Below are 12,297 nucleotides of genomic sequence, written 5' to 3'. Positions count from 1 at the left end.
TCATCCGAAGAAAGCAGGGGAGAACCTGTCAGAAGGATGTCCAGAGAGGCAAAAGGGGAGGGGGCAGGACCAGATGTCTTCACTCCCGGCCCCCTCCTGTTGGTCGTGCCCCCCTCCCCCCCACAGGCCTAGCCATCATCTCCTTTCTGGCGTGAAGTTCCCCACTCGGTCCCCTGCTCTGCATGTCTGGAAAGAGGTTCCAGCCTCAGAGAATTTGTCCTGCCCCCCTTCTCCTCCAGCCCTAACTTTCGCAGAAGCCCCTTCGTAGCCGCTGTCGGAGCGCTCCTCTTTTAGCTGCTTTTGGGTCCTTGTAAAACTGCCCATGAATCAGCGGGGGTGGGGGGGGCAGGTTCTCTTTTGGGCCACAAAATATATGGTGTGTGCATGTGCGTGTGCAGGAAGAGATCTGGAATCCCGAGGAGACTTGGCAAGAAGGCCCTGTTTATTCACAACCCCTGAGGTCCCAAGGGTCCAGGAGTCAGGGCCCAGGCAATTCAGAAGGGCCAGGACGAGCATCATTTTTTGCCCCCCTCCCCTGAGCAGCTCCTGAGAGGCAGCCGCCCGCCCGGCTCCCACCCGTCGGCCCTCGGGGGGGGGGCAGCGCGGTTCTCGTGGCCTGCTTGCCTGCCGCACAGAAGTGTCCTCCTTGGGGGACACCCCCGTTGGGTGAGGCTGCCGCCACTTGGGAGAGGCACCTCCTCCCTACGGGGGCTCTTCTTCCTGAATGGTCACCATTATCCGGACTCTCCTTGCCCCGCACTGAGAGTCCAGGGCCCACTCCCCGCTGAAATTCAGGGGCCGCGAGGCACGCAAGCGCTCCTCCCGTGGGAGACACAGGCTCAGCTGGTGGCAGCGGTCTGCACTGCAGGTGAGCTGAATGGCCCCAGCCGCGTCCAGGTAGAGGCACCCAGACCAGGGGGCACCGGAGGCACCCTGAGCCTGTGCCCGGCAGTGGGCAGCTTCTGGGTCAGGCAGACAAACCAGCAGCTCTTCCCGGACGGCTTGGAGGCTCACTTGCTCCAAGTAGTCTGGCCGGCGGCAGAAGGCGTCTGCCTTGAGCCGCCACCTGTCCTCCCGCAGCCAAGAGACCAGGCCTGCCAGGTGACAGTCACAGGCCCAGGGATTTCCTTCCAGCGCCACACTGTAGAGGTGGGCGTTGCCATCAAAGATCCCCTCTGGCAGCGAGGCCAGGCGGTTGCTGGCCAGGTCCAGGGCCGTCAGACTGGTGAGGTTGGCAAAGGCGTCCCTCGGCAGCGTGGTGAAGTCGTTGTGGGCGAGGCGCAGGACTTCCAACCAGCCCAGGTCAGCGAGGACCTCCCCCGGCAGCACGCGCAGGTGGTTGTGGTCCAGGTGCAGCTGGGTGAGGGTGGAGAGGCCTTGGAAGGCCCCGGCCGACAGGTTGCCGAGGAGGTTGTGGGAGAGGACCAGGCTGGACAGGCGGGAGAGGGGGGCCAAGAGCCCGTCCGGGATGCTCCGGAGATGGTTGTGGGCCACAGAGAGGCGAGTGAGGTTGGGTGTCCCCTCAAAGAGCCCCTCTGGCAGGTCAGCGAGCCGGTTGTTGTCCAGATCCAAGGTGGCCAAGCCGGAGAGCAAGGAGAAGGCGGTGGGGCAGAGGAGCCTGAGGCCGTTGTACCGCAGACAGAGCCTTTTCAGCCTGGAGAGCCGGGAGAAGAGGCCCCCGGGCAGCTCCGTCAGCCCGTTCCCATCCAGGAAGAGCTCCCGAAGCTCCACCAGGGGAGAGAAGGTTTCCGGCAGGAGGCGGGACAACCGGTTGTCGCTCAGACGGAGCACCTGGAGCAGCGCCAGGGGCTCAAAGGCCTCCTCTGGCAGCCCAGCCAGGAGATTTTGAGCCAGATGTAGCGTCTCCAGCTCCTTCAGCGGATGGAAGATGTTGGGGGGCAGAAGCTCTAGCTGGTTTCCTTCTAGGTGAAGGGATTTCAAGGCAGGGGTGCTGTTGAAGAGGCCCCCCTCCAGGGTGGCCAGGGGGCTGAACTTGACAGAGAGTTGGCGGAGGTGGGCCAAGCCCGCCAAGGACTCCCTGGCCAGGGTGCTCAGGTTACTCCCAGAGATGGCCAGCTCTCGGAGGTTTGGCAGCCCCTCGAAGGCTGCCTCTTCTACGGAGCAGAGGAGGGGGTTCTTGAGGAGGAGCAGCATGGTCAGGGCACTGCTGTTGCCAAACGCCCGGCTGCGGAGGGACTGCAGGGAGGTCTCTGCAAACACCAGCCGGGTGGCATTGGGAGGGATTCCTTCGGGGACGTCCTCGGTGCAGAAGACGGTGGTGTTCCCAAAGCACTGGCAGGGGGCCGGGCAGGTCCAGGCCGGGTCACTCAGCAATGCTGCGGCCAAGAGGCAAAGACACCGAAGGGGCCCACTGGCCCTCCACCGGTCCTGGGAGGGGGGAACACAAACAGGAATCAGAACTCGGGGCCGTGCCAGGCAAGGGACGGCCTGCAGCCCACAATCGAGTGGCTGTGTGAGACCGTGGAGAGAGAGAGAGAGAGAGGGAGAGAGAGAGAGAGAGAGAGAGAGAGAGAGAGAGAGAGAGAGAGAGAGAGAGAGAGAGAGAGAGCATGGTATGAGAGAGGGAATGGTAATCTAGGAGTCTCGCCATCTGGCTAGCCAACCGGGGCGGGGGGGGGGGGTTGCACATAAGAACAGCAGCAGCAGCAACAGAAGATTAGTTTTTTATATGCCGACTTTCTCTACCACTTAAGGGTAGCAATGCTGATTCTATGACCTTAGGCAGATCATGAGAGGGAGGGCACCTTGGACATCTTCTGGGCATGAAGTATGGGTCACTGGGGTGTGTGTGTGGGGGAGGTAGTTTGGAATTTCCTGCATTGTGCAGGGGGTTGGACTAGATGACCCTGGTGGTCCCTTCCCAACTCTAGGATTCTATGAGACTCAAACCAGCTTACAATCGCCTTCCCTTCCCCTCCCCGCAACAGACACCCTGTGAGGTAGGTGGGGCTGAGAGAGCTGTGACTAGCCCAAGGTCCCCCAGCTGGCTTCGTGTGCAGGAGTGGAGAAACCAACCCAGTTCACCAGATTAGCGTCCACCACTCATGTGGAGGAGTGGGGAATGAAACCCGGTTCTCCAGATCAGAGTCCGCTGCTCCAAACCACTGTTCTTAACCATGACACCACGCTGGCTCTGAAGAGAACCGCCTGATGAGGCCAGTCCTCCATCGGATCCTGCATCCGTTTTCACCCAGAGGCCAATGAGCTGCCCTGGAGGTCCAGCAACAGGGCATAGAGGCCGAGGCCTTCCCCTGATCCTCCTCCCCCCACCCCACCCCACCCCAAGCACTGGGATCCAGAGGTTTTCTGTGGAGGTTCCCTTTAGTGTCCGTGGGCAGCGGCATTGACAAGCAGGGAACCAGCAATACTCACTGGGGGTGTGTGTGTGTGGAATCCCTTCCCCCCCACACTTGCTGGTCTGCCCACTCACCAGCTCTGGCTCCCCCCTCCCATACCCAGCAGCCTCTATTGCGACCCCTCCTCAACACACATGGAGGGGTGGGGGTGGCTCCCTCTTACCCCCCCTCCATGGCTCACACAGTGGTGGGGCAGTGAAACAGGTGGCTGCTGCTTCTCCTCGTCTGCCCCTGCCTGCCCACATCGCTGCCACCTCCGTGGGTCACGTGTAATTGTGGAGGGAGGGTGAGGGCGGCTTTAGCTCCTCCTCCCGCCTGCCCTCTCACCTGCCCCCCCCCCCCCCCGGCTTCCTCCACCTCGAGGAGGATGGACCGATGATGCAAGTGCTGACCATGCTTCTCTTTTTGGAGGGAATTTAAACCTTCCATTTATTTATTTTTCATTTCTCGGATTTTTCTGCAAATCAGAGGGTTCATCCTGCCCACCAGCCTTTTTCTCCTGACTGAGGGGTTTATTAATGATTTGAATGGTGCTGGCTGGACTTCGGTAAAGTGTAGATTTCATTAGATATTTTAAAGGTAAATGATTGTGTACTACGATGCCATTGTTTTAAATTGAACTTGTATTGTGATTTGTTGTTATAGTGGATGTGAGCTGCCTCAAGCCCAACTTTGGTTGGGGAGGGGGGGCAGGATACAAATGTAACAAATCTAATAAATACGTATGTAGACAGAGCTCTTTTCTCTCCATATGGCCCCAGCCCATATATTTAAGTATCCACAGATGGGGCCATGTTGAGAATTAGATATACTAAATACAGTCGCCCTATCCTGCATGAAGCTGTCTAACCCTCTGTCCATGCTCAAAGCCATTACTATAGCCACAGGCAGTTAATTCCACTGTTTAATTACTCATTGAGTAAAGAATTATGTTCTTTTCTCTGTTCTGAATCTGTTTCCCAAGAACTTCATTGAGTGCCCCCAAATTCTATTCTGATGAGAGAGGGAGAAAAAGTTCCCTATATCTACTTGCTCCACACCATGGATAAATTTCTAAACCTCTTTCATTTCTCCCCTTAGCAGTCTTTTTTTCTGTATTGACAAATCCCAGATTCTTCAGCCTTTCCTGATAGGAAAGGTGCTCCAACCCCTTAATCGTCTTGGTTTCCCTCTTCTCTACTTTTTTCCAGCTCTGCAACGTCCTTTTTGAGATATAGTGATCAGAGAGCTGCACGCAGCATTGTAAACGAGGCGGCACCCCACACATCTGCACAGGGCCAGGAGGGTCTGGGCTGTTTTGTTTTCAGTTCATTTCCTAATAATCCCCAGCCTGGGGTTTGCCTTTTTCGCTGCTGTTGCACATTAAGGCCTTTTATGCGTGGCTGTTTCCCTCACCGTCACCCCTCCAAGGACTTCCGGTCTTTGTTTTGATTATGGATGCCGTCTCTGACCGCGTTTTGGCTGCGTTTTCAAATTTGTGACAAAACAGGTCCTTCAAAACGTGGGCAAAAAGCGGAGAAATGCAGGGGGAGAGCGAGGTGACCTCTGACGGTCGGAAACAGCATCCATAAAACAAAGACCCGTAGTGGTTGGAGGGGTGATCATGAGGAAAACAACCATGCAGAAAAGGCCTAAGTCGACATTTTTACCAAGCTTACCCCAAGACCTCTTCCAAGGGTGTGAAGCCAACAACCGGTCCCCACCTCCAATTTCTTGCCCTGCAGCAACTGATTGCCAGCAGCTGATGCTGCCTTCATACATGGAGGCTCTTTTTAGTTACTAGGCTAATATCTGTCAATAGAACTCCTCTCCATGAATTTGTCCCATTGCCCCTCAAAGCCAACAAAACTAGTGGCCATTCCGTTAACTTGTGGCAGTGAGTTCCATAAGCTATGAAGGCATTTCCTTGTGACTGTCCTGAACTCACACCCCTTTCGTTTCATTGGGTGTCCCTTTGATGGTTTGTTTACTCCCTTATGTGCCTGATGTTCCGTTGCTGTTTTTTGCTCCAAAAGGTCCTCCAAGGGATTGACAATAAAACCCTCTCTAAATTGTGTCACTATCCACGTTCCAACGTCCTTGGTTGCTGGGGGTGTGCGTAGAATGCCTGTGTGTGTGTGTGCTCACACACATGTGTGCTTGTGTGAAATGTTCCTCCGAGGGGCTGGTGGCTGCTCTCTGGCACTGCCGTAAGTCCAACTCTGTGAACATAAGAACATCAGAAAAGCCCTGCTGGATCAGACCCAGGCTCATCAAGTCCAGCAGTCTGTTCACACAGGGGCCATCCAGGTCTGGCCAGAAGTCAGACGTCGTCTCTGCCGTGGTGCGCTCCTCCACGCCTGCAGCACAGAAATCGCTTTGCCAAGTGAGCCTCAATGAGCGAGAGCGCCGGGCAGAAAATGCCAGTGGACGTGTCCCTTTGAGCAATGACGGGGCTGCTTTACACACGAACACGGCAACCCTCTCTCCCACCCTGAAGCATACTCCCCGTGTGCCACGCCCCGAGTTCAAGGCTTCGGCCTTCAACCCACCCTAAATCTGCCCCAGAGCACACCAGTGGAGGAGCGCAGTTACCCTCGAGCCAACCTCTAGTACCAGGGGCACACATGTCATGCAATGTCTCCTGGGGAGAAACACCCTTGGAGCTTGCCCCCAGATCCCCCCCCTGCTAACCACTTCCCCAGGGAGGTGAGTTTCGCTTCTGCCTCTTCCGAGCACTTACTGTCAGTTGGGTAGGTCCCCCAGGCCGAGCCATGGTGTGGCTCCTCCTTGCGGGGCCTCCAAGAGACCCTTGCTTCCACAGGCTTTGCTCACCAGCCAAGACCCAGGGTCCGTGGGCAGCCGAGTGGCCCCGGCTGGTGAGAGGTAATAACAGCCCCCGTTCTCAACGATCATTCCAGGCAGAGGCTGGCAGCCCCAGTGGGGGCGGGGTGGGGAGAGGGCACTGGCCTCTGGGTAAACAAGCAATGGCAAACAGGCACACACAGGCACGCATGCGCAACACCCGGAGCAGAGTTGCCAGAAGGAAGGGGGCTGCAGTTCACTCCCCAGGATCCACATGCTCCATGACCCCCAACCAGAAGGCAGGGGCACTCCCCCACCCCACCCGCTCCTCCCCATCTGGCCAGGATTGGCACCTGCCCCTGCATCTCCTGCCCAGAGGATTGAAGGCGAGGACTACAAGGAGGACAGCCGGTCTTCCCTGGACCAAGGTCTTTAATGGAGCAGGCTCTGGCACAAACAGGAGAAGGGCTGAGGGGGCCCTTTCCCAAGGACCACGACACCCCCCACACACACACACCAACCTCAAAGCATTTGTCTTCTGTTGAAAGAGAGGGAAATGTAGAAGGAAGGGCTCGTGTGGAGATCCGAGGACCTGTTTCCCACGCCGAGGCTGGAGTTCGGTCTGGCAGCACAGAAAGGGCCGGCGAGTCCTTGGCCAGCATCCCACCCCGCCTCTGCGCCTCCCAGGCCTCCTTAGTGTAACTGTGGGCTGCTGTTGTAGCTGGCAAGGCAAGCACACTCCTGCCCTGCCTGCCTGCCTGCCGGGAGAGGCAGGCGGTGGCTGAGGCAGCCCGGGAAGGCCCCGGCTTTGGACAGGAGCGGCACTCCCAGCTATGAGTTGTACAGAGACTTTTAAGACTTGGCTTGTGAGCCAGGGACCTTGTCTGCCCACTAGAGTGCAACCCGGTGTTTGCTACAGAAGGGAGTTTGCTACACGGAAGTGGCTCCGGTCCAGTTCGTGAAACCTCCCCTTGGAAGGATGCCAGCATGGCTGCTCTGGAGGATCTGCCCTTCTGGCCATGCTGGTTGGCCGCAGCAGCAGCTTCTGGCACAGCCAAAAAAGCTTTCAAGCACACCTGCAGAACGGGCCCGATGGAGGAGGAGAATCTCCCCCAGGGGGAGAAAAGCCTACCTCTGGACAGGAGGGGCGTGTAGCCCAGGGCGGCCCCATTTGCTCCCGTGCCTCTGAGGCTGCTGGGCCCAGGAGAAGATCCCCGTGGGGAGGGGTTGTGGAAGGGACCCCCGAGGTCCTTCCAGGCTGCATGGAACATCCTCCCCTTCGGAAGAAAAGCTGCGAGGGGTCTCCTTCTGTGCATCGAGGGTCCGTCAGACACACAGACGGAGGCCCTGAGCCACTTTGCATCCAAAGAAACAAGTAACCATTGATGGGGTGATGCTGGGGGGGGTGGTGGAAGGAAGGACCACACCCTTTCTCGGGGGCTTGTCAGCAGGCAACTTGGCCTGTCAGCCGGATGGTTTGCCTTAGGCCAGGGGGCTGCCTGCACACATCCCTCAGCCCTGCCTTGGCTTTGGGGGGGGGGGCCTCTGGAATAACCTCAACCCTCCCCCAGCCCCTGAGTTTCCTCCCCATCCTTACCCCTCCCCATTCCTTGGGCCCAGCCCAGTGCTCGAACTCCAGAGAGATCCTCCCCAGCGGGGCCAAGGCTGGTGGCTCATCTCCCCCCCCCCCATTTCATAGCCTGTGGAGGAGGCAGATGGAAGGGCCCGGCCTCTGAGCCCCCTTCCCGGCTCCGCACCCCTCCAGAGAGAGCCGGCTTCCTAAAAGCTGCCGGCCACAAAGCGCCCACGTGCCCACCACATTTGCCCTTCAGCCACAGAGGTCCTTTGGCCTTGAGGGGAGCTCAGCCCAAAGAAGAAGCCACTGCCCAAGAGGGGGCTGGGGAGAACCCAACTAGGGGGGCCGAGCAATGCCACGCCATCTCCCAGCAACCCACCACCAGCTTTTGATCCCAGGCAGAGGAGCCCCAGTGGTCCCATGGATGGGGTGGGGGTGGGGGGGTGGAAGCTGCCTTGTGGGGTGAGATCAGGGAGAAGGGAGTGGAGGGTGCCAAATGGGTGAGAAGCAGAGTCCATGTTGCCGCCTTCACCCGCCTCTCAGACAGGTGAGGATTATCCAGGCTCTCCTACGCTCTGCCTTCAGCCAGCTGCCGGCGACTCCTCCTCCTGTAGCCGTAGACGGCCACGGCCGCCACTGTGCCCAGGAGCAGAGCGCAGCCAACCACAATGAAGGTGACCACCACCCCGGTCTGGGTGCGGGTCAGGCCCCAAATCCCCCCCTGGGCTTGGGCAACGCCGGGGCTGGGGGGCTCGGTGGCTGCCCTCGGCCAGTCCCGCTCGGTCTCCGCGCTGCCCGTCTCGCTGTCCAGGGGCGGCTGAGATGGGGTCCCTGAACTCTGCCCCTGGGAAGGACCCTCTGTCTGGGCAGAGGTGGGCTCCTGCCCGTCCGTGCTCTCGGGGACCTCGGCGGCCAAGAGCCCCTCGTCCAGCTCGGCGATGGGCTGCCCCTGCAGGTGGAGCGGGAGAGCACAGAGCGGGCCTCCGCCGCCGCCCAGGCGAGGCTGGTTCTCCCGCAGCCACTTCTGGAGCGCCAGGAGCCGGGTGTCGCAGGACCACGGGTTGTCGTGCAGCCGGACCTCGCGCAAGTGGGGCAGCCGGTTGAAGATGCCGGCAGGGAGGCTCTCCAGGGAGTTGTTCTGCAGCTGCACCCACTCCAGGGCCGGGGTGCCCTGGAAGAGCTGCCCCGGGAGGGAGCGGAGCTGGTTGTTCTGCAAGGAGAGGTTCTGCAGCTGGGCCAGACCCCGGAAGGCCTCCCCCTCCAGGGAGCGGAGCTGGTTGGTGTGCAGGGACAGCTCCGCCAGCGCCTCCAGGCCGGCGAAGGCCGACGGGGCGAGGGAGCGCAGGCGGTTCCTGCTCAGCACCAGCAGCTGCAGACCAGTGAGGTTGCTGAAGACGTGGTCAGGCAGGGCGCTCAGCTGGTTGTCGTACAGCCACAGCTCCCGCAGGCGGGGCATGGGCCCAAAGGTGCCCGGCTGAAGCTCCCGCAGGGCGTTGGCAAAGAGCGAGAGGCGGGAGAGCTCCGGCAGGTCCAGGAGGAGGCCGGCAGGGAGAGCCTCCAGCCGGTTGTTGGAGAAGAACAGCTTCTGCAGGCGGCGGTTGGCGGAGAAGAGGCCAGGGGGCAGCTGGCGCAGCTGGTTCTGGTGGAGGCCCAGCTCCTGCAGCTCCGGCAAGGCCTCCAGGGCCCGGGGCGGCACCTCCGTGAGCTGGTTCTCATAGAGCCTCAGCACCTGCAGACGCCTCAGCGGGGCCAAGAGGCGGGGCGGGAGACGGGCCAGGCGGTTCTTGGCCAGGTTGAGTTTGGCCAGGGCAGGCAGCTGGTCGAAGGCGCCCGTCGGCAGGGCCTGCAGGCTGTTCCCTTGCAGCTGCAGCTCCTTGAGGCTGCCCAGCTGGGCGAAGTGGGCGGGGTGGAGGCGGAGGAGCCGGTTGCCGGAGAGCAGGAGGGCCTCCAGCTTGGGCAGGCCCTGGAAGACCTCCAGTGGCAGCTCCTCGATCTGGTTGCTGGACAGGCTGAGATAGCGCAGGGAGAGCAGGAGGTGGAAGGCCCCCGGGCTGATGCGCGACAGGGCGTTCTTCTCCATCCGCAGGGCAATGAGGGCCGAGGCATTCCCAAAAGCCGCCTCCCCCAGCTCGGCAATGTGGGTGTTGATGACCTGCAGGCTCATGGCATTGCTGGGCAGGGGCCCGGGCATCTCCGTGATGTGGGGCCCTGAGCATTCCACCTGGGCCGACTGGGAGCAGGCGCACTCTTCCGGGCACTGAGCGCGGGCCAGGGCCAGGACCACGAAGCCCGTCAGGAGGCAGAGGCAGCGGCTCCTCGGATGCGCCATATGGGGCCTGCAAGCGAAGCACACACCGGCCGAGAAGTCAGCGTGGCAGACACGTGGGACCGTTCGTGCTCCCACCACCACCACCACTCCTTCCGTGGAGAGTTCTAAAAGAAAGAAAGAAATTTTATTTGCAGCTAGTATGCTAGATAAAACAGGTAAGACAGAAACTGACCATACAGAGTGGACGTTTACAACCAAGGACAACAAAATTAGGAATCACCCAACTTTACATTTCCACAGATTAAGGATGCACATTAACTTCATTGCTGCTGCACAGTCTTTTGGGACCTGGATGGTGAGGGGGGGGAGGAGCCGTCTCCCCCAGCAGGAATTTTCTGCTCCATTCAGCCTCCTCACCAGAGCCCATTTCCCTGAATGGGTCAGTAACATTGAAGCGGGCTGACTTGTAATGGAGAGTGCTAAGTGGGGGGGGGGGGCAGATGCCCCCCCCATGACAGCAAGGCTGATTCTGTGAATTGGGGCAGATCGTGAGAGGGAGGGCAGGGAGGGTTGCGTCAGCGCTTGGCTCTGGGGGGGGGGCTTTCTCACATGTCGCTCGATTGCCAGTCCCCCCCCCCCTTAACTGCTTGTGGTCTACCAAAGGAACAGTGGAACATTGAACTAACCATGATTCGTGCGGAGAGCCAGATTAAACCATATTTTCCGGATACATTTCTTTCCTTGAAGTGGATTTTGTAACCTCTCTGTAGGGTTTGGGGGGTGGCAGGGGAAAGAGAGTTCCCCGCTTTTGGGAACTTGAAAAAAAGGGGGGGAAGTGGCAGGGAAAGAGGGGGCCAGCAAAAGAGAGAGCGAGAGAGCAGTTGGAGAAGGCTGCAGGACCCTTTTAATTTGCAGCATGAACACTTGTGTGTCATCGTCCCCCTGTGCGAGCAGGTGGCAGCCATGGAGCCCCGTGCATGGTGATGCCTGGCTGGGCAGGGCACTGAGGGCTCCGTGCCTTTTGAGGACATTTCTCCTCCATGACGACTAGCGCAGCGTTCTCCAAAAGGGTTCCCACCCCACACAATCAGACGTGCAGGGTCCCAGTCCCCCTCCTGTCCCTCCTGCTCTTAATTTTTTTAATTAATGGTACTTTTACTAGTGAAGGAACGATGGAACGTTGGTCCAGCCCCCGAGAGTACAGCAGCTCTGTGATTTGCACAGTGATTGGAACGGCTCTTGATTGTTTTTTTTTGGGGGGGGGGAATACCTGCATGGACATTGTGGTAATGATCCTCCTACGCAAATGAGATGACTTTTAAAATGGCATACGAAAACAAGGAACTTGGAAACCCAGCCAATCACAGCGCTGCATCGCACCAACGCTAGTGTGCATGTATAAAACAAAAAAGGGGGGGAGAAGAAGAAGAGGTGGAGGAAGAGGAGTAGTAGCTGGTTTTTATATACTGAACTTTCTCCACAAGGAAGAATCAAACCGGCTTACAATCACCTTCCCTCCCCCTCCCCACAACAGACACCCTGTGAGGTAGGTGGGGCTGAGAGAGTGCGACTAGCCCAAGGTCATCCAGCTGGCTTCATGTGGAGGAGTGGGGAAACCAACCCAGTTCACCAGATTAGCCTCCACCACTCATGTGGAGGAGTGGGGAATTGAACCCAGTTCTCCAGATCAGTGTCCACTGCTCCAAACCACCGCTTTTAACCACTACACCACTCTGGCTCTCATGGTTTGGGGGAGGTGGGGGGGGCAGGAGCTCCAAACATCCAAAGCACAGAGAAGGGGGGGAGACCTGCCATCACCTGCCCCACTGGCAGAGAAGCCTCCAATCTCACGGGCATCCCGCTGCCCTCCCAAAGGAACGGCTGCAAGGCTGGAGAGCACGGGAGGGGGCATTGCTCTTGAGAGCCCAGCTGTCTCTTCTCTCCTGGCTGCCCCTGGAGTAAGGGGCAGGCCGGGCTGAAGGGCCACCAGCCAGCCCTTTCCCCAGTGAGCCCTTCTGAGGTGCTGCCTGGCTTCAGCAGGGCTGTCTAGGGCAGCCCAAACGTGCTGGTGGGGACCGAGGCCAAGCAGTTGCCGCCAGAGGCTGCTGGGCCGGCTGAGGAGCCAGAGCAAAATAATAGCCAGTTCGGAGGTTTGCGGCTGGAAACTCTGAGTGGGGTGCTAGTGGCTGGAGGGCTTTGTGGCCACAGTAATTGCACCCCACCACACTGTGCTCTGGATGCGGCCCCGAGCCCTGCCGCCAGCACATTCACGGCCCATTAGGTAAGAGTCA

At 59.2% G+C, this 12,297-nt stretch overlaps 2 protein-coding genes across 2 annotated transcripts; both read right to left on the bottom strand.

Moving 5' to 3' along the window:
• Positions 1 to 702: 702 nt before the first annotated feature.
• On the bottom strand, positions 703 to 7,432 carry LOC130477793 (carboxypeptidase N subunit 2-like). Its single transcript, XM_056849863.1, has 4 exons — positions 7,294 to 7,432; positions 6,192 to 6,328; positions 1,329 to 2,388; positions 703 to 1,256 (listed from the first exon to the last, which is right to left on the bottom strand). The coding sequence occupies exons 1-4, from the start codon at positions 7,430 to 7,432 to the stop codon at positions 703 to 705; spliced, it is 1,890 nt and encodes a 629-aa protein (XP_056705841.1).
• Positions 7,433 to 8,305: 873 nt separating this feature from the next.
• Positions 8,306 to 10,066, bottom strand: LOC130477791 (leucine-rich repeat-containing protein 15-like). The gene has a single exon (XM_056849861.1). The coding sequence runs from the start codon at positions 10,064 to 10,066 to the stop codon at positions 8,306 to 8,308; it is 1,761 nt and encodes a 586-aa protein (XP_056705839.1).
• Between the last annotated feature and the right edge of the window lie 2,231 nt (positions 10,067 to 12,297).

The sequence above is a fragment of the Euleptes europaea genome, chromosome 5 (genome assembly GCF_029931775.1).
Source record: "Euleptes europaea isolate rEulEur1 chromosome 5, rEulEur1.hap1, whole genome shotgun sequence".
In the NCBI taxonomy this organism is placed as follows: domain Eukaryota; kingdom Metazoa; phylum Chordata; class Lepidosauria; order Squamata; family Sphaerodactylidae; genus Euleptes; species Euleptes europaea.
This window is presented reverse-complemented; position numbering and strand designations above follow the sequence as displayed.